At 38.6% G+C, this 22,058-nt stretch overlaps 1 protein-coding gene and 1 non-coding gene across 5 annotated transcripts in view; both read right to left on the bottom strand.

The window, feature by feature from the left end:
- Window positions 1–20,478, bottom strand: part of MAP4K5 (mitogen-activated protein kinase kinase kinase kinase 5) — a 115,709-nt gene extending 95,231 nt beyond the window's left edge. The window contains exons 1-2 of one of the 4 annotated variants that reach the window (XM_043918997.1): window positions 20,266–20,478; window positions 19,795–20,011 (exon numbers count right to left, since the gene is read on the bottom strand). In XM_043918997.1, coding sequence (XP_043774932.1) covers window positions 19,795–19,902 — 108 coding nt within the window. In that variant the 5' untranslated portion in view covers window positions 19,903–20,011; window positions 20,266–20,478. Of the gene's footprint in view, window positions 1–19,794; window positions 20,012–20,216 lie in introns of all 4 variants that reach the window. The other 3 variants (XM_043918995.1, XM_043918999.1, XM_043918996.1) reach the window with 3 other exon arrangements.
- Window positions 9,929–10,035, bottom strand: LOC122705941. The gene has a single exon (XR_006344212.1). It is a non-coding gene; the product is annotated as a U6 spliceosomal RNA (small nuclear RNA).
- Window positions 20,479–22,058: the final 1,580 nt, after the last annotated feature.

Raw genomic sequence — 22,058 nt, 5'->3', positions numbered from 1 at the left:
CTTAAGGGTATACTAAACACCCAAAAGTCTAATAAAGTATTTCACTATAGTTTATTTATTTAAATCTTTATTAATCAGGAATTAAAATTATTAGATAAAAAAAGACAAATAATAATAAATGGGATCAGTGTCACTATACAATCCATAGAAGAGCCTTCCCATTTAAATTAATTTTCCATTCTCATTGCCAGGGTACCTCCCTTATCTCTTAATATTTCCAGCTCAGTTTACTACCAGAGAAATACTTTTACTCAAACTCTTCTGTCTTGGACTTTTAATGCATAGTAAAACATTAAATTTCTGCTTGTACTAAGAAGATGTTTGTCTTCCTAACTAAACCATTTCTATTTTAACAGTATTATGCAGTTGTCAGTTTTGTAAACCATGAACTTTCCCACGTGCTGTAAGATTTTTAATGTGACTAAAAAATAATTAAAGTTTTGTGTTATCAACAAAAAATAAAATGATCTAAGGCATAGTCTATCTCATTAGTTTGGAAGATGAAAGTCCTCCGGTTCCAGTGATTCTTCCCCCTCACCAACCTAGTGCATTCCCATATGACTACCAATTACATCTCTCAATTACATCTCACATCTTAATTGTCAGGGTTCCATGGTCCTCCACTCTATTTATAATCTCTCCCTTACAAATATCCTTAAATTCCTTCTCTTCTTATCCTCTATCATGCTAGTCTAGCAAAATCCTTATCTGATTAAACTTGGTTATCACTAGTTCCATACTGATACTGAATAGCTAAACGTTGCTGGGGAAAAAATTATAAAATCACACTAACGGGCCTTACTTTCAAATCATTACACAAACCTCAAACTACAACTTCTCCACTAGGTTTGCTTTTCTACTCTTCGTAAAAAAATACTTTATACTTCTCTCTTGAAGCCTTCAGTACTACCTAAGCCTCTGTCACTCACTCCTCTGTTACCTATCCATTAGGATACTCTCTTTACTGAATTTAATTCCATATGAACAGAGTCTCTTCTCTTCTTTATTTAACATTCTCTTATGGCTTTAACAACCATCTCCAGGATTAACCTCTCCTCACCCAGTTCCAGACTCCTAAATCCATGGAAACCTGACACGCATGCCAACCCTAACATGCCTAACATATAACATTCAATTATCCCTGCTCCACAAACACTTTCATCCTCACAAATTCCCAATCAAAATAAAATTTACTGCAGCCAGTCAGGTGCTTAAGCACAAAACCCAAGGTCATTGTTCATTTCTTTCCTTCACATTCCTCACATCCAATAACTCAGTAAACACTGGTATTTTAAAAATATAAAGCAAATTCATTAACTTCTGTCTACCTCCTCAGCTATACTCCACTCCAGCTTGTCCCCATCAGAAATCAGCAAACTATTTAATGTGAAATGCAAAGGAACAACAAGTCGAGGATAACTCCTAGTTTCTGGATTGTACAAGTGAATAAACACTGTGATTCCATTCACTAAGATGACAAACACAGAAGATGGACACATTTCATGGGTGAAGGGGAAGGACAGTGAAGGAACATAGATGAGGGGCTCAAATATGAACATATTTACATTTCAAGTTCCTAAAGATGAGCCAGTACATTGGAAAAGACCCTGATGTTGGGAAAGATTAAGGGCAAGAGGAGAAGGGAGAGACAGAGGATGAGACGGTTGGATGGCATCACAGAATCAGTGGACATGAGTCTGAGCAGGCTCTGGGAGGCAGAAGGACAGGGAAGCCTGGCTGCAGTACATGGGGTCGCAGAGTCAAACGTCACTGAGCCACCGAACAACAACAATGGAAAACTAACTGCATAGACTATGGAGCATCCTGTAAGCCACTAATAGCTCCTGAAGCTCAAGAACTAACGTGGACTGGAGGCAGACAGGGCATCATCAACATGACTGAATCCAGGCCAGCAGATGAGATAACCTAGGAAGAGTACATAGAGTAAGGAGAGAAAAAAATCCAAGAACAGAAATCCTAAAATATTACTGACATTTAAGGAACAGTGAAACAAAACTCTCCAGGATAGATTAGATGCTAGCCCACAAAACAAATCTCAATAAACTTCAGTTCAGTTGCTCAGTCATGAAGAATGAAATCATAACAAGCAATTTTTTCAATGACATTAGACTAGAAGTGAACTACTAGGGAAAAAAGTTGCAAAAAATACAAACACATGGAGGCTATACATTATGCTACTAACCACTGAAGAAACCAAAGAGGAAATTTAAAAAGTAGCTGGAGACAAATGAAAATGCAAACACAGCCATCCAAAATCTACAGGATGCAGCAAAAGTAATTCTAAAAGGAGTTTATACAGATACAAGCCTACCTCAGGAAACAAGAAAAATCTTAAACATCTAACCATACACCTAAAGAAACTAGAAAAATAAGAACAAACAAACCAAGAGTTATTAAGTGGAAAGAAATAACAAAAATGAGAGCAGAAATTAGTGAAATAGAAAAAAAATTTTAAATGTGAAAGATCAATAAAACTAAGAGCTGGTTCCTTGAAAATATGAAGAAAATTGATAAATCTTTAGCCAGACTCATTAAGAAAAAAAAAAAAAAGAGAAGACACAAATAAAATCAGAAAAGAAAGAGAAGTTACAACTGACACCACATATATCCAAGGATCACAAGAGGATATTACAATTATACACCAATAAAATGGACTACCCAGAAGAAATGCACAAATTCCTAGAAGCATACAAACTCTTACTCAATCAGGAAGAAACATAAAATATCAGCAGATCAATTACCAATAATGAAATTAAATCAGTAACAAAATTTTTCCCAACAAAATTCCAGGATCAGACAGCTTAAAAAGTAATTCTACTAAGTATTTAAAGAAGAGTTAACACCAACCCTTTGAAATTATTTTAAAAAAATGAAAGAAGGAATACTTCTGAACTAATTCTGTGAGGCAAGCACCATCGTCATACCAAAACCAGACAAAGACAAAACAACAAAAAAGAAAATTAAAGAACAATATCACTGATGAACATAGATACAAAAATCCTCAACAAAATATGAGCAAACTGAATTTAATAATACATTAAAATGAACAAATGATATTTATCCCAGGGATACAGGATGGTTCAATAGCTTCAAATCAATCACTGTGCTATATTACATGAACAAACTAACGAATAAAAATCATATAATCATCTTAAGAAATACAGAAAAAGTTTCTGACAAAGTTCAACATCCATTTATGATAAAGACTCTACAACAAAGCGAGTATAATAAAACTCATATATGACCAATCTACAGTGAAATCATACTTGACAGTGAAAAGCTCAAAGCATTTCCTGTGAAATCAAGAACAAGACAAGGATGCCCATTCTCACCACTTATATTCAACACAGTTTTGGAAGTCCTAGCCACAGCAATCAGAGAACAAAAATAAATAAAAGGAATCCAAATTGGAAAGGAAACATAAAACTATCAGTACTTATAGATGACATAATATTATATAGAGAGAAAATTCTTAAGATGCCACCAAAAAACTATTAAAAGTAATAAATGAATTCAGTAAAGCTGCAAAATAAAATCATCATACTACCTACAGACTCAATGCAATCCTTATAAAAATACCAATGGCATTTTTCACAGAACCAGAACAAATAATTCTGAAATTTATATGGAAGCACAAAACACTCCAAATAATCAAAACAATCTTGATAAAGCAGAAGAAAGCTGGGGGTATCACACTTCCTGATTTATTTATATTATAAAACTACAGTAATCAAAACAATATGGTACTGGCACATAGGTCAATGGAATAAAACAGAGTCCAGATATCCACACTTATATGGTTAATTGTTGCAAAGGAGGCAAGAATATCAAATAGGGAAAAGACAGCCTCTTTAAGAAATGATGCTCAGAAAACTGGACAGCTACATGCAAAAGAATCACATGAGACTACTTTCTCACACCATCTACATATATCTTAAACTCAAAATGGGTTAAAGATGTAAATATAAGACCTAAAAACATAAAACTGAAGAAAACATAGGCAGCACACTATTCGACATTGGTCTCAGCAATTTTTTTTTTTAATATTCTCCTCAAGCAAGAGAAAATCAAAAATTCAAAAAAAGCAGACTATATCAAACTAAGACGCTTTTGCACAGCAAAGGAAACTACCAACAAGACAAAAATGCTATCTACTGACTAGGAAAATATACGTGCAAATAATATATCCCATAAGAAGTTAACATCCAAAATACATAAACAGCTCATACAACTCAAGATAAAAAAAAATAAAAATAAAAACTAATTAAAAAAATGGGCAGAGGACCCAAATAGATACTTTTCAAAAGACATATAGACGGCCAACATGCGTATGTTGAAAAAATACTCAGCACCACTATCAGTGAAATGCAAATCAAAACCACAACGTCGCAGCTGTCAGAACAGCTATCATCAAACAGATAACAAATAAAAAGAGCTGGCAAGGGTGTGGGAAAAAGGGAACCCTCGTGCACTGCTGGTGGGATGTAACTTGGAGCAGCCACTGTGGAAGACAGTGTGATGGTTTCTCAAAAATACAGAAATATTGAATAGAACTGCCACATGACCAAGGAATATCACTTCTGGGAATCTATGCAAAGATAACAAGAACACTGACTCAAAAAGCTACACACTGCATGCCACTATTCACTGCAGATTTATTTACAGTAGCCAAGATATGAAAGTAACCCAAGTGGAGACACACACACGTGCACACACACGCACAAGTATATTACTCAGCCATAAAAAATGAAACCTTCTCATTTGCAACAATGTAAATAATCTTGTGGATACTGTGCTAAGTGAAGTAAGTCAGACAAACACTTTGATTTCTCCTATACCTGGAATCTAAGGCACAAAACAGAAACAGACTCACAGATCAAACTGGTGGGTTGCCAGAGGGGAGGGGGATGAGAGGTGAGTAAAATAAGCGAGGGAGATTAAAAGGTATAAACTTCCAGTCACAAAATAAATAAGTCACAGCGATGTAAAGTACAGCATAGAGAATATAGTCAATAATAGTGTATAATAAATTTGTATGATAACAGATAACTAGATTTACTGCTGTGATCATTTTGTAATTTATAAAAATATCGAAAAAAAAAAAAAAAAAATCGAACCACTCTGTAGCACATCTGAAACTAATATTGTAAATCAACTGCTGCTGCTGTTGCCATTTAGTCTCCAAGTCACCTCTGCCTCATTGTGGCCCATGGACTATAGCCGCCTGACAGGCTCTTCTGTTCACAGGATTTCCCAGCCAGGCAAGAAGACTGGTGTGGGTTGCCATTTCCTTCTCCAGGGATCTCCAGGGTCCAGGGATCAAACCTGTCTCCTGCTTGGCAGGCAGATTCTTTACCACTGAGCCACTTGGGAAGACTTGTAAGTCAATTACTCCTCAACAAAAACAATTAAGTAGGTAGGGAAGTAAAGAGAAAGGAAGGAAGGAAACAGACAAAACTAAAACTGCTCTAGAGACACTGTTCTATGAGAATCTTTTTTTTTTTTTTTTTTTTATGAGAATCTTAGTTTGGAGGAAATTTTGGAAATCATCTAATTCAATCTTTTTTCTAAAAAGCAATTTTCTTTTACTTAGTCTATGGAAGTCATTTGGTCAATTTGATACATTCGTCTTTAGAATAAATTTAGTTGTATAAAGGCTTTTTATGATAAACGAAATTGCGACTTTCCTATAATTTCTCTTCAGTCTCCCTGGTGGTCTAGTGGTGAGGATTTGGTGCTCTCTCCTCAGTGGTCCCAGTTTTGGCCTGTGAGACAACACTGGTTTATTCTATTCCTCCTATGACAAATTTCAGATATCTAGATTCATTGATTTATTCAGTAAGTATGTATTGAGTTCCTATGTCACTCAGGGGGCCTAGTTCTAATTTTAACACAGCTCAGACAGAAATATAACAACTCCCTTCTATCTATGGATGAAACAGGCTAATTTTCCCAACATGCTACATACAGATTCCAGACCCTTACCACTATTCTGTTTTGACCATAAACTCAAAATTTGATACCCAATAAAAATGATAGTAGTTAAAATATTAATTCATTACAAAAGTCATGGTGTAGGTGACTTAGATTTTTTCTTCAAATCTCTATAAAGGTATGATATTTTTTAAATTCAAAAATAAATGTTGAAAGTGATATATTCAAAACAATGCAGTACTTCATCCTGTGGCAAGAATAAAGTAAAGTGCTTCATTTTACTTCTATTATAAATCTTTTTAGGAAAAAAGGAGGTCATAAATACATACTGTAGACTATATAAGTTATGTAAATTTAATGGAAACCACTTCCAATAAGATCATCAAATTTATGTGAACAAAATATCATAAAGAAGGGAGCCATTTATATAGCATATTTGCCAGATGAAAATTTAATATAAAGATAAGTCATTAATTATTTTAACATTTATTCACTAAGCACCCCTTATGCATTGCATACTTTAGGTATGAGGGTAGTATTGGTGGGGTAATAGCAAAGAATTAAAGATTTACCTGCTTTGTTTGAGTTTCAATGGGACACATTTCAGATCCATACAGGAAAATTCTTTATAGTACTTAAATAGGAACCAACTGCTTCTAAACATAGCATGTTTTTATTATTTAAATAAGTTAAACGATCCCTTATAAAGGATAGGGTAGGGGACATATGTACTCTGTTAAGAGGTTCCTGCCAGCTCCCAAATTCCTTAATTTTTGTGGAGTAAGTTATTTCCAAGCTGCCTTCCAAATCTAGACAAGTGCTCCCTCTCCACTGAAGGAGGCTGTATTGTAGGGTTTGCCCCATTACCAGGCAGACATATTCAGAGTCTAAGGTCTGACTGTTAGGGTGACCCCAAATCTGTCCAAATGACTTTTATCTCAGGATACACTAGAGCCTTAGTCTGTCAGTATACTTACTTGTGTCTGAAAAGAAGCCCTTTCCTAGTACAGACTGATTTTATCAAAGGGAGCATTCCTTCTAGAGGATAGTTTAAACTGAGTTAAGTATCCTTTGTCATCAAGGCAGCCTTAGTGGCAAAGGAAAAGGGAGAAAAGGGCTTGAGTTAAGATTAAAAGAGGTAGGCAAAAAAGAAACATAAAAATATAAGTGTAAAATAAGGTGGCAGAAATACATGAATTATTAATAATTTTTAAAAGGTAGGGAATATATAAACACTTAATGACTATTAGTGGGTGCAACTTTGGGGTGAAATAATTGGTCAAATTCACTAAAAGCTTAACATAACTCAGAAAACATTTCTAGACATTTACTTAAAGAACTAATTAAGGATATGCGAAAAGAATTTGTTCAAGGGTATGGATCACAGTATGCTTAATAAGGAAATACTGGAGATGATTTACTTGTTCAGCAATAATGAATTAAACATTGTACAGATACAAGGAAAAAATGAAATATTAAATGTGTACAGCTACATGAAAAGTTGTGACACTGTTAAATGAAAAAGTACATTATCAAATATATATTCCACATAATATTCTACATATAATGTGTTTACACATAATACATATTAAGATTTATGTGTGTGCGTGTGTGCTCAGTCGCTTCACTTATGTCCGACTCTTTGTGACTCTGTAGGCTAGCCCACAAGGCTCCTCTGACCACGGGATCTCCAGGGAAGCACACTTGGGGGGGGAGAGGGAGTTGCCATGCCCTTCTTCAGGGGATCTACCAAATCTGGGGATGGAATTCGTGTAATGTCTGTGTCTCTGCGATGAAGGCGGATTCTTTACCGACTAAACCACCTGGGCTGTGTCCTTAATATGACTTTTTAAAAGTTTTGAAAGATATATAAAAATTTTCATCTTTCAATAAAAGAAGTACATGTAATTTTTCATTTATTCCTATATCATAGTTTTCTAAAACAAACATCTATTACTTAAAATGTATTTTTTGAAAAATGTAGGAAAGAAGGCTATCAATTCTGAGGCAAGGAAGAAAGAGGCAAACAGGAAGGCAAGTCCTACCCATGAATAGGAAATTATTCCTGGGAAAAAGAAATTATAGGGAACCCAAGCATCTCCATTGTCTATTACGTTTAGGAGCCAAAAAACTTAAAATGCAAAAGTTGTTAATAATTTATTGCAAGTTATGTCTATTAAAATATATTGTCATGCCCACATTGGATTCCTCTTGATACTGATAAGGGACAGGGTTAAAAAAAGAAGGGAGAGGGCAAAAAGGCACAAGGCACCTAAAAAAGAGGAAGCATGTATGTGAGAGGTAACACACTGGTTCACAAGATAGCCATCTCGGGATATGACTTAAATTAGAGGCAACTAGAAGTAACTAGCTAATACTACAAAAGGCAGGCTATTCTACCACATGAAATAATCAGTATTTTATTTATTTTAACTTAGCTTACCAAATCTAGTCTATGGGACCCAGTTAATTCAGGTAACAATAAGTCTAAGTGTCCACCAAAATAAGCACAAAAGAAGACACATCAGGAAGGCTGTCTAACGACCACGGAAAAGAATAGTTTCTCTTTTACTTATTAACACATAGGATGACTATGAGCTAAGTTAATCTCCACAGTAAAAGCAAACCGAGCCTGAGCTCCAATTTGGAAAATTTAAGGGTAAAGAGTAATGACCAACCAGGTGGGTAACCAGAAAAAAGTACTTCTGAAATTTCGAGTTGAGACCTGAAGCTTATACGCATATTCAAATCAGTCCAAAAAATCTCTCACCTCTTAGCAGAGGGATAAGGCTGCCAAGTCTCATCTGACCATCTGCCCATAATTTGCTCAGAGCTTTTTACATGCTGGGCAATGTGTTAAGGGCCATGTATACAGCAATGAATTTAAAGATGTAGTCCTGAGGCAGTTTGCTTTAGTGGAAAGAACAGAAATTGCAGAGTCAGAAGATCCGGATTCCTGTCCTCACAGTGCCACCTATTAACTCTAAGACCTAGAGCAAATAATAAGTCTCTTCTTGGGTAAATCAGAGATGACAATACATCCGTCCCACCTATTTCACAGGACTTTGTGAGAAACAAGTAATATACTGATTTTGAAAGAGCTAAACAAACATTAGTCACTCTTAGTCATTTTAATCCAATTTTATTTTTATAAAAATGTTACAAGGTGGGGGCCAGCATGAGTCATGGGCCCAAACACCTCCAAGGATAGACTGGGCTATCAGCCGGCTTCCCACATCATCTTTTCAAAATCTCAGTGGGAGATTATGACATTTAACAGAAGTAGAGTTATATTAGACCTAAATTCATCTTGCCTTTTTCAAAGAGTTATCTACACTCTCAAACATATACAGTACTTCACATAATTGAAAAGCAACAGCTTCCTAATGACATTCAAACATGTCAAATACTCAAAAGTAGTCCAATGCAGCCAAGTGAAAGTGACTGCTCCAATTTATTTGATCTAGAACTAAATTCTCAAACTGCCAACAAAGCCCTGAAAACAAAGTATCACTTGTTAATAATGTCACATGTTTCTCTTCCTACATATTTGGTCTGAAACCACAATTTAAAGCTTAGAGTGAAACTTATATAAATTCTGAAAGCAAAAGTAAATATCAGTTCAGTTCAGTCGTGTCTGACTTCTTGCGACCCCATGGACTGCAGCACACTAGGCCTCCCTGTCCATCACGAACTCCAGAGTTTACCCAAATTCATGTCCATCGAGTTGGTGATGCCATCACACCATCTCATTTTCTGTCATCCCCTTTTCCTCCCACCTTCAATCTTTCCCAACATAAGGGTCTTTGCAAATGAGTCAGTTCATCACATCACTGGAGTTTTAGCTTCAACGTCAGTCCTTCCAATGACTATTCAGGACTGATTTCCTTTAGGATGGACTGGTTGGATCTGCTTGCAGTCCAAGGGACTCTTCAAGAGTCTTCTCTAACACCACAGTTCTCTTTTTTTTTTTTTAAATATGGAACGCTTCACGAATTTGCGTGTCATCCTTGCGCAGGGGCCATGCTAATCTTCTCTGTATCGTTCCAATTTTAGTATATGTGCTGCCGAAGCGAGCACACCACCACAGTTCTAAAGCATCAATTCTTCTGCACTTAGCTTTCTTTACAGTCCAACTTTCACATCCATACATGACTACTGGAAAAACCAGAGCCTTGACAAGATAGACCTTTGTTGGCAAAGTAATGTCTCTGTTTTTTAATATGCTGTCTAGGTTGGTCATAACTTTTCTGTCAAGGATTAGCGTCTTTTAATTTCATTGCTGCAATCACCATCTGCAGTGATTTTGGAGCCCAAAAAGATAAAGTCTGTCACTGTTTCCATTGTTTCCCCACCTATTTGCCATGAGGTGATGGGACCAGATGCCATGATCTTAGTTTTCTGAATGCTGAGCTTTATGCCAACTTTTTCACTCTCCTCTTTCACTTTCATCAAGAGGCTCTTTAGTTCTTCTTCACTGTCTGCCATAAAGGTGGTGTCAACTGCATATCTGAGGTTATTGATATTTCTCCTGGCAATATGATTCCAGCTCGTGCTTCATCCAGCTCAGCATATCTCATGATGTACTCTGCATAGAAGTTAAATGATCAGGGTAACAATATACAGCCTTGATGTACTCCTTTCCCGATTTGGAACCAGTCTGTTGTTCCAGGTCCAGTTCTAACTGTTGCTTCCTGACCTGCATACATATCTCTCAGGAGGCAGGTCAGGTGGTCTGGTATTCCCATCTCTTTCAGAATTTTCCACAGTTTGTTGGGATCCACACAGTCAAAGGCTCTGGCATAGTCAATAAAGCAGAAATAGATGTTTTTTTGGAATTCTCTTGCTTTTTCTATAATCCAACGGATGTTGGCAATTTGATCTCTGGTTCCTCTGCCTTTTCTAAATCCAGCTTGAACATCTGGAAGTTCACGGTTCATGTATTGCTGAAGCCTGGCTTGGAGAATTTTGAGCATTACTTTGCTAGAGTGTGAGATGAGTGCAATTGTGTAGTAGTTTGAGCATTCTTTGGCATTGCCTTTCTTTGGGACTGGAATGAAAACTGACCTTTTCCAGTCCTGTGGCCACTGCTGAGTTTTCCAGATTTGCTGGCACATTGAGTGCAGCACTTTCATAGCTGAACTGGAATTCCATCACCTCTACTAGTGTTGTTCGCAGTGATGCTTCCTAAGGCCCACTTGACTTTGCATTCCAGGATGTGTAACTCTAGGTGAGTGATCACACCATTGTGATTATCTGGGTCATGAAGATCTTTTTTGTATAGTTCTTCTGTGTATTCTTGCCACCTCTTCTTAATATCTTCTGCTTCTGTTAGGTCCATACCATTTCTATCCTTTATTGAGTCCATTTTTGCATGAAATGTTCCCTTGGTATCTCTAATTTTCTTGAAGAGATCTCTAGTCTTTCCCATTCTATTGTTTTCCTCTATTTCTTTGCACTAAGAATCTACTAAAGTTGATCTATACTCTATCACACTTGTCTTCATCAAAAACACTGGAAATGATGGTTAAAATGAAAATACTGAACCTATGAAAATAATAAGAACACTAGATGTATTATAAGCCTAAGGCTGAGGCTGTATCTAAAAGTTAATTTTGGAACTGAAATTTATACACCTGCACCACTGATGGCACTGTTTTATGTCTATTTTTACAATGTTGAAAGTATTTTAAAGACTTGTATTGCTTTTGCAACATTTCTATGAAAGTAGAAAGGAATTTTAACATCATTTGCCTCTAACCATGATCCTAACCTTCACATCCACCATCAGAACCATGATCTTTTTTAGGAAGTCATAACATAAAGCTACTTCTACTTCTACACAGTAAGAAAAATAAATACAAAATAAGAGTTCAACCAAATGATTTACAAAACAGTAAACATCCATAGTAGAACACTTCATCTGAATAAAACATGCTTTATTTTAATAGTAATATTACACAATATTTAAAATAACATCAAATTAAATAACTTTTAATAAGATATCCACTAGCTTAATAAAAAACATCATTTTCAATAGATTCTCATTTCCTGCTGTTAACCTATTTTTGCAAGTTATTCAATCTCTCTCACCCTAACATAACAACCCAACTGTCTCTTATGTCAGATTACCAGGTTACAGAAAGGATAGTATATTCACACATACTGTTAGTTGTTTGTTTTTTTTTTAAGTGAGTGGTTGTTTTGATAGCAAATGTCACAGAAATAACAGGCAGAATATATTAATGTGTCCATCCTCTATCACCTTCAGATTTGGAGCCATTAGCCATGTCTATTTTATTAGCATTTAAAGATTAGAGAACACCAGTGGGGAAAGATAGTAGAAGCAGACACACATCCTTTGTTTGCAAAATTATGCTGTTAAAAAATGACATAGAAATGGGTAACTTACATACAACTGCCAAACTGAATTAAAATCACAATGACTTGTATTCCTGCACCAGCCAATGAGATGCAATGATGGCAATGATGGTGTCTCAGTTCTAACTCCTAACATTAAGCTTACAATTTAGCTGAAGAGATAGGGTTAGGTGATTCAGTAAGATAGAGAGATATTTAAGACTTCCTCTGATTACCCAGATATCAGCTTGGCCAACTCCTTACTTGCCTGAAGTCTTTTACTCAAACCTAACCTTCTCATTGTGGCCCACAATGCTCATCCTAATATCATTTCTCAACCTACCTTCCTGATCTCACCCTGGCAACCCTGAACCCCTTAACTTGTTCAGCTTTTTCTTCTTCCCACATCTTTAGTCACCTTCTAACATCCCATACAACTTATTTATTATGCTTATTGTTTATTCACTCTCTCCCCTACAATGTAACTTCCACGAGGGCAAGAATCTTTGTCTGCACTGCTCACTGGTATATTCCAAGGCCCCAGAACAGTGTCTGGCACATAAGAGGCCCTCTATAAACACTGGTTGAACCTTCACCCCTTTCCACCCTATCATCTCCCGGCTCCATCCTAGCTCCCAGTTCATCAATGTGCCTCATCCTACCATACCCATAATGGAACAACTGGGACTGGAAATCAATGGAGACTCTATTTCAGAGAAGAGAAGAAAAGAGGAAGGAAAAAGAAAGGTAGAGAAGGAGGTTTTAAATTTATCCCCTACCTTTTGATCCCCAACAATTCCAACCGAAGTTTTCGCATGTAATCTTTCTAAATTTTCAATTCCTCCCAAATTCTGTCTTGACTGCTTTCTTAGTCAAACTCCTTCTCTAAACTCGCAACACTCCTGGGTCAACTGGGTGATAAGACAAGTTTAAAGAATAATAACTGAAAAACTGTAATCAGACTCAATGGAAGGAAAAAAAAACAGAAACAGTGGAAGAAACATCTGTGTCTCATTTCCTTTTCCCTTCATAGCTAAGCTGCTTCAAAGTGGTCTACATTCCCCTACTTCCTTACTGACCATTCACATCTCAACTCTTCTGCTCTGAACGAACATTTCTGATTCCTTAATTAAATGACCACTATGTCGCTCACGCCTTCAAAACATTTTTATTGAGCACTTACTATATGCTAGGCACTATGTCAGGTTAGCTGATTCAGTGGTAAACAATTCCTAGACTTGTACTTTGAGCAGAGGAGGAACACTGACAGCAACAAAGATGAGTAACAAATGATAAGTATTATTTAAGAAGTTATTGCAGACAGATATGACTTTATCTAAGGGACAGAAAAGGCCTCCCTGAAATGCAATGTTTAAAGAGAAACGCAAACAGTAGAAGAGAGAGAGATGAAAGACAAGAGGAAGGATGTTTTAGGAAAAGGAAATAGTACCTGCAAAAACCTGATGGACAGAGTAGACTGCATATAAAGAATGGAAGGAAATTCAGTGTCAGGAGAGCCAAGCCTTAAAAGCCATATTATTCTAAAACTTTAATCTGTGGACAAAGAGAATAAAAAGAAATGACACAAAACCTCAGATTTAAATTTTCTGGAAGATGAAAATATTTGCCTTATCACAATTAGAGCTGGAGGAAATAAGAGACTCAGGATGATAGAGATGAGTTCTTGAAACTCCTTGATTTCTATGGAAAGAACTTCCTCATAACTTTTTGTTTCTCCTCAGACACCTTCAACATATTATTTCCTTCTGTCATAATTCTAAGGCTACTGTCTTCCCTCAGCTCTCTTACAAATGTACTCTTCTAGGTAACCTCACCTGTACTACACAGGTACCATCCCATAAAGTGACAATGACTCCCAAACCTGTATCCCCAGTCCAGCTCTCTTAAGGCCAGAGCTGCATTTTCTACCATCTGTTGGACATAATCACCTATGTACTGTCATACATCCAAAACCAAACACAAGATCCAGAATCCACAAATCTGGCATTTCCTAATTCTGTTGGTGATACCAATGCAGTCATCCAAGCAGAAATTCTAAATGCGACTGGCTACCAGTTTTTCCCTCACTGATCACCGGGTAATTTTGATCATCTAAATACAGTGCAAATCTATCATTTCCTTTCATCTCTAATACCAGTGCCTAAATTTCAGCTTGCATAAACTTTAATCTGGATTATTCAGTAACTGGTCTCTATACTTTCAGAAACTTTGTCTAATCCAGCCTCTACACCACGAGAGTTTCCCTCCTAAAGTGTTTCTTCAGTTTACAGGAAGAAGCCCAAATTCTTTGCTATGACATACAAGGTCCATTATCTGGTCCTTGTCTGCCAGTGAGTGATTGAGTGAAGTCGCTCAGTCAACTCTTTGCAACCCCATGGACTGTAGTCTACCAGGCTTCTCCATCCATGTAATTTTCCAGGCAGGAGTACTTGAGTAGGTTGCCATTTCCTTCTCCAGGGGCTCTTCCTGACCCAGCGATCGAACCCAGGTCTCCCACATTGCAGGCAGACACTTTACCATCTGAGCCACCAGGGAAGCCCTGTCTGCCAGTAAATAGCTTGTACTCCCCATCTATGGAGTCTCTGCCAGGTTTGGTCAAACCAAACCTGGAAAGCAGATGCAGATCCCTCAAGATTTATCATGGTTTTTCAAGCCACTAGGTATTTGCACACACTATTCCCACAGCCTACGATTTCTTTCCCACTTGTCCACCTAGAAATCACCATAAATTCTTTTAAAATCCAGTTAATGTCCCCTCTTATCTTCCCTGGTTTGCATCATAGTTCTCTCCTCTTCTCCTTTCCCTAGTCCCTACAGGAAAAAAAAACAAAGTTGAGCATTTCTCCCACTTCACTTCTATTCTGGCATTTACCAAATTATGACTGCTTACATGTCTGCTTTCCTGACTAGATTATGCGTTCCTGTTGATAGTGTACTTTTTCATGTGTGCATCCCCATACCACACCATACAGTTGGCAGTCAACAGAAAAAAAAACAAATATTTCCTGAATAAATAGAAAGAAATAAGTATTTCTTGAATAAATGAGTATCTACAGAAGGACTGTGATGTATCAAGCTTTGTTTTTATAAAAAGAGATCCGGGGGTAGGCTTTAAAGTATCTAAAGTCACTCTAGAATTGTGACTTCTGGCTTGGGGAAAAGAGAGGGAGGGTATATATAAAAGAGGGATTCATTACAGGCAACGCAGTTCATCCAGCACCCAGCAAACACACAGAAGTAATAAGACTATGTGACAAAGATTTCTACACAAATTATAACATTATTTTAAGTTATAAAAATTAAAAACAACAATGCGAAACTTAGAATCATTAACTAAATGAGGATTTGTTCAATGGATCTTTTAAACATGGTATTTTTGAAGACTATTTAAAGACCAGGGCTCATTTAGTCCACCTGTCAATGAAGGAGATGTGGTTTCAATCCCTGGGACGGGAAGATCCCCTGGAGAAGGAAATGGCAACCCATTCCAGTATTCTTGCCTGGGAAATCCCATAGACAGAGGAGCCTGGTGGGCTGCAGTTCATGGGGCTGCAAAAGTGTCAGACACGACTTGGTGGTTAAACAACAACAACAATTTAAAGATCAGGGAAAATGCTGGCCATTCCAATCAAGTAAAAAAGAGATACATCATGATATCAACTTTATAAAAGCCATGTTTAAAACATATTGGTTTGAAAACTTTTAGGAAAAATGCCTGAAATAAACTATTAATAATAAATTATTAACAGTACTTATCTCTGGTTAATTTCTAAAAATAATATCATTCAACAAATATTTATTGAGCATCTGTCTGTCCGCTACTGTACAGTAATGAGCAGAAGACATTTGTTCCTGTCCTGGAGCTAAACATATCACACTTTTATAATCAATCAGAAAAAGCAATACAGGTTAGAAAAGAATACATGAGATCAACCCACCCTAAATTTATAACCCATAAAAAAGATTACTAACACTTCTCTGGAACCTAGGTTGGGAACAACTTTGATACAAATATTTGGATAAAGGCAACCTACCCAAATGACTTGTACTGTTAGTTGCAAACTGTATCATGATACAATTGGCTAGATTACTATGGACAGAAGGTAGCAGAGACACTAACTCTCCAGGCTTCCTCCTTCTGTTGGAAGATTTTAAAATTAATGTCAATTATAAACAAAATTTGCTTAGTTGAAATTTAATCTCTCATACATCTTCCACCACATTTCTTTTCTCCTTTGTGTTTCTTTCCCCTCCACTATCTCCTGCTTTCACCTTCAATAATTTAACCCATTTATTTAAAAGAATCTTTGTAATAGTCTTCTTTCAACCCAGGAATAGCCAGTTTGAGTTCTGCCCTACTGGGGATTCTCAAGAAAGACAGGAGCTGTAGAGGGGATCTGTGTCTCTGAAGAACAAAAATAATTCACCAAAAAATCTCAAAGCTCCAGGTCCTTAAGATAGAAAAAAAAATAAGGAACTTTCCTGGAGGTCCAGTGGTCTAAGACTCCGCACTTCCAGTGCTTCACTGTAATTATTTTGCTAGTTTACATTACAGACTGAAATTCTCCTAAAACTTTCTAAGATTTTCAGCTCATCCTAAACACAGTGATAAATAATAAAATTAAGTGCTCTGAGTTAAAAACGTCAATACTACAGTTTGAATGTTACATGTTTTTAGGCACGTTAAGCAGTAAATAGACAGACTTAAAATTCTGTAGGTTTTAAAATATTGAAAATGGGTATGCTATGAAATAGTTTTCCAGAAATATTTTTCCTAGGGGACTCAAGTAATTGAAATTTGTAATAAAAATACGTATGCAGGATATAATCAGCATTACAAGAATATATAGAGCATTAAATATTAACTCAGTGTTGTGATGTCAAAAGCATACACCCAGAGAAGTAGGGGACAGAATTACTGATAGTCATTCATTCAATAGTTTCAGAAAGTACTTATTCTGTGCCAGGCACAATTCTAGGTACTATTAGAGACAGAGCAGTGAGTAAAACAGATAAAATTCCTGCCCTCAGGGAGTATGTACTGGATTGAGATAGATAACAAACAAGAAAAAAATAAGTAAAACATTAGAGTGATAAGTGCAAAGAGAAAAGAAGTAGGAAAAAAGATTGTAGAAAAAAGAAGTAAAAAAAAGATTGAGAGGATATAAAAGCAAGGAGGGAAGGGAGCAAGCCATGTGACTGTCTGAGGAAAGCCATTCTGAGCAGCAGGGATAGCCAGAACAAAGGCCCAAAGGTAGGAAGATGTACATTCTTTTTAAGAAAGAGCAAGCAGGCCGGTGTTGCTAGAAGACAATGAAGGAGGGGGAAGAGTAATAAATGAGGCTAGAGCAATAATGGGGAAGGTCTAGGGCCTTCTGGAAGAGCATTGGAGTAAGGCTTTCCTGGACAGTTAGGATAATAGTTGGAAATGTAGGAGGGAGGTGATTCCAGGTAATTAGAACAAAGGAAAACAAAAGACAAGGAATCAGGATTTTGAGGATGTTTAGGAATCAGCAACTGGCTTCCTGTGGAATGAATAAACACCTAAAGTGAGGGAGCATGAATATGAGAGAAAAGGATCACTTGTGAGGTGGGAGGTTGAACGTGCTGTATGATAAATATTCAGTCTTTGATCCTCTGTTTAGGAACTGCAAAAGAGAGATAGGGCAGGGAGGCCCCAGGGTAAGAGGTAATCTTAGCTGCCCCTTTATTTTTTATTTTTTTCTTTTTTTGGGGGATGGGAAGAAATTTTATTTTATTTTATTTTTTTATTTTTTTGGGGGGGTTTGTCATACATTGATATGAATCCCTGGCAAGGATAAAACCCCGCTCCAGATAACTGCTTCAGTTGTTATATTTAAAAGAAAAATGGTGAAAGTCTTGGGATTTCTGTGGGGAACACTTTAAAAGTTCTTGTAGTAGGAAGGAGAGATAATATACAAGAACTAGAATCCAGATTACTGTATTATTAACATGAACTGAATTGATGATGAACAACTGTATGATTAACATGAACTAGTAATACAAAGTGAATCATAAAAAGAAGATGACTAAAAAGCGGGACTGAGAAAGCAAATAGGAATTTCAAGTTTTTAAAGATCATTCCACAAAATGTCTAATTCATGAATAAACAAGAGTTAACTACCTCTTATTCTATGTAAAGAGTATTCTGGATTCTATTATAATTATTCAGTTTGAATTAAAATTATTCACAAGGCAAAAGCTGGAAACTTCCTCCCAATTCAACATCCCATACAGAACAGTACCTAGTACAGAAGATGCAAATACTTGTTTAAACAAAAATCCTACCCATTACTTTTCAACTCAATAGAATCAAACAGTGTTAGAAAAAAAAAAAAAACAGTGTTAGAGCTGCCTTAACACAACCTCAAATTGTTACTATTAATAGGGAAGATATTAACAAAAACAGAAGTTAGGAAGAAAGGATGATTTTCTTCCATATTACCACCTGTGCAAAACAACATACCCCAGAGGATTCTACTGGTTAATTAACCATATAACACAAAGGCCAGTTTCAAGTACATGCAGGAGTGTTATTTGGAATAATGGCATATATAACATGATTAACTCCAATAAACAAAGCTGTTCCAAATCCAAGGAAATTTCCCTCAATATATATGAGTTGCAGTAGAGATCCCTTTTTGAAACAGAAAACAAAAAGCATAAGACAATCTGAAACAATCTCTTTCATCTTGATCCTTCAAGAACTCAGTGAACTTAAGGAACTGGGTTTGCTTCTCTGTGTTTTTTCAAATCTCAAATTGAGAGTAACAGCCTCATCTTTCGTTCCAAATAAAGCAAACAAGTACAATTAAAAGGACAGCAGCTCTTAATCGCTCTTGGTCATGGGATGTTACAAATTCCAAAGAGAGGAACTGCTAAAGTAGAAAAAGAAATCACCTGATACAAATAATGAAACTTCTGCCAGGAAAAGCATTGTTCTACATACGATGATGTTTGTGCCCAAGCCACTTTTTAGACTGCTTACAGATAAAACTGAGAGGACGGATTTCACAGGACTTTTTAAACCACGATTATCCATCAAAAAGTTTTCTTATGCAAATGTCGGAATGTCAATATACTTTCTGTTCTCCCGACTTCCAGGAAGCATTTTTCCATGCTAAGACAAGAACACTTTCAAGTGCAACTCCGTAAGCAGATTCGAACTCCCCTGGATACCATAAATAAGCATGAAAAAGCCTTTATACCACAAGAAAGTACAACGGTAGTTTGCAAAGGTGTGATTAGTTCTGCTTGTTGGAGCGATCAGAGCAAGCAGTGAATTGAAGCTGCCCTGAAACCGAGCACACGGAACCACGGCCGCGGCATCTCCAAGATGCAACAATAAAAGCATCCTGCCCCCTCCTCATACTTCCCAGAAAGTGGCCTATTCCTGGAAGCCAGCTGACCAGAGGAAAAGAGTCCGGCCTGCCTCACCTTATAGACGTCCCCGTAGGTGCCGCTGCCGACCCTCTGAACGAGCTCGTAGTCCTGCTGCGGGTTCCGCCTCAGGATGTCGGCCCCAGGCCGCAGAGGGGCCTCCATCTTCACTCAGGGCCCGGCCCCCGCCGGCTCTGCCCGCGGCGCCCCGATTCCCGCTAACGAGGACGAGCGGCGCCGCTTCCCAACATGGAGCCTCTGCCCGCAGCTCCGCCTGCACGAGGGAGAAGCAGAGGCTACAATCCCGAGCGGCCCAGCCCCTTCCTTTCCGCCCGTCCGGGGACCGCGGACCAGCCGGCCTGGAAGGGTCCCTAGAGCCCCGCCGCCGGGTTCCGGCCGCGGCCCTTCCCCCTCCCAGGCCGCCCGCGAACTGCCGGACCGGTCTGCCCGCCCGCCGGCGCTCGGGGTCGGCAGGATACCTCAGGGGGGCGGCCCCGCTCTTTGTTGAGCGCCGCGCCCGGGACCTACTTCCTCGCCCGCGCCTGCGTCCTGCTTCCCGGCTCCCGCCGGCCGCTCCAGGTCCCGCGGCGCCGCCGCCGCCGCCGCCTCCCGCAGCAGCGCACGTCCTCTCGCGGGCGGCTGAGGCGCGTACCGTCGCCGCCGCCGCCGCCGCCGCACCACGTTCCCCACCCGGGGCTGCGTCACCGGGAGACACGTTCCCGGCCAGCGTGGGTCGGCGCCCAGAGGCCCGCCCGAGCGCGCCGGCCGCGGGGCCAGAGTGCCGCCCTGAGGCCTGCTCGGGACACGACACTCTCCCGGCCGGGCCGCCGCGCCCCCTCGCCCGGCGCGTCCCTCCGGGCCCGGGCTCCGCTCCCCATCCGAGTGTTAGGGACGCCCCCGGTGCATTCGTGGGCGGACGCGCCTCGGCTAAACCGCCCCGTGGTTTGTCAGGTAAACTTGGAGAGTGAGACGGGTAGAGAGAGAAGGGTGGGCGCGAGGGAGACGGGAACGCGGCCCCCGCCCAGTTCAGAGAAGGTACGTAGAGGGCACTGGGCCAGGAGTCAGCTGGCCGTGGGGCGCCAGGGAAGGAGGTGGGGAAGTGCCGGGTTAACTAAATCGCGGCACACCCTACTGCACCGTCCTGTTTTGCAAATCATTCCCAGTGGTACCAGTTTGAAGCTTCCCTACACACCTGCGCAACCTGTCTTCTACGAGTTTTCCCAAGACATTTCTGAAAGCCTAAATTCCTAGGAAGTCTCAGTGGCCAGTAGCCCAGTTGGGCACACGCGGTGTCTCAACGCGGATATTGCTCCTTTATTTGATTTGGGTCAGGAGCTTTGCAGAAGCTGAGACAGAATTAGGGACCACAACCTGGTTCTGGTTCTACCACTTCCTCAGTCTGTGACCCGGGACAAGAAGGACATAGTATTTGGCAATGTCTCCGTATCTGCAGCTGGAAGAGGATAGGGTTTTGCATCTGACACCCAAGAAAGCGTTTATAAAGCATCTTACAGGATTATAAAGAGGGTTATCAAAATATAAGAGGTTTAAAAATACTTCACAATGTACAAAATATGGAACAGGAGTTTAGGGAAGTAATTTGGCTGATATTTCACAGGCTGTTTTGCAGTTTCAGTTCTAGTCTTGTTCTGAAGGTAGAAATAACACTACCAGGTTGTATACTGGCAAAGTTATTTCTAGAGCCCCGTGAAGGTTTGAACAAAAAAGCCAGCTAACACTTGGCCAATGCACTTAGTGACTGAAAAATCACAAAAGAGCAAGTTGTGGATGTGCCTTGTGGCTTTGAATATCCAATTCAATTCCATTCTTGGCAGTGTACTGGTTGTTGGTCATTGTAATCAATTGCATAATGTAGAAATTAAATTCACACCTTAACAGGACAGGGAAGATATGTATTTCTTGTGCTGTCTGCACAAAGGGCACTTATTTAGGGAACATAAGTAAGCTCAGACTTACATGCCCTATGGACAAAGCCTATGTGTTTGCTGCATTGAAAAAATTGTTGAAGAACAGTTACTTCTTTCAAAGCTTCTTGGCACTTGATTTGGTGGGCAAATACTTTTGGCTTCAATGACTTAAAATCTTTTCAAATGTTCTATTGGTATCCTAGTACTTATTTACTGTCATAGATTCTCATTTTCCCCTTTGACCCTACAAGCTTTAATCCTTTTTTTAGTCTATAATTTATTTATACTTGCATTACTCCTCAGAGAATTTGAGGCAGAATATGGAAAATGCATACTATAACATAAGATAAAAATGAGAAAATAGGTATGATGTTAAAGAAAGGAAAAATGGGA

Source organism: Cervus elaphus, chromosome 12 (assembly GCF_910594005.1).
Source record: "Cervus elaphus chromosome 12, mCerEla1.1, whole genome shotgun sequence".
NCBI lineage: Eukaryota > Metazoa > Chordata > Mammalia > Artiodactyla > Cervidae > Cervus > Cervus elaphus.
The sequence above is the reverse complement of the archived record's forward strand: the minus strand, read 5'-3'. Positions and strand labels throughout refer to the sequence as shown.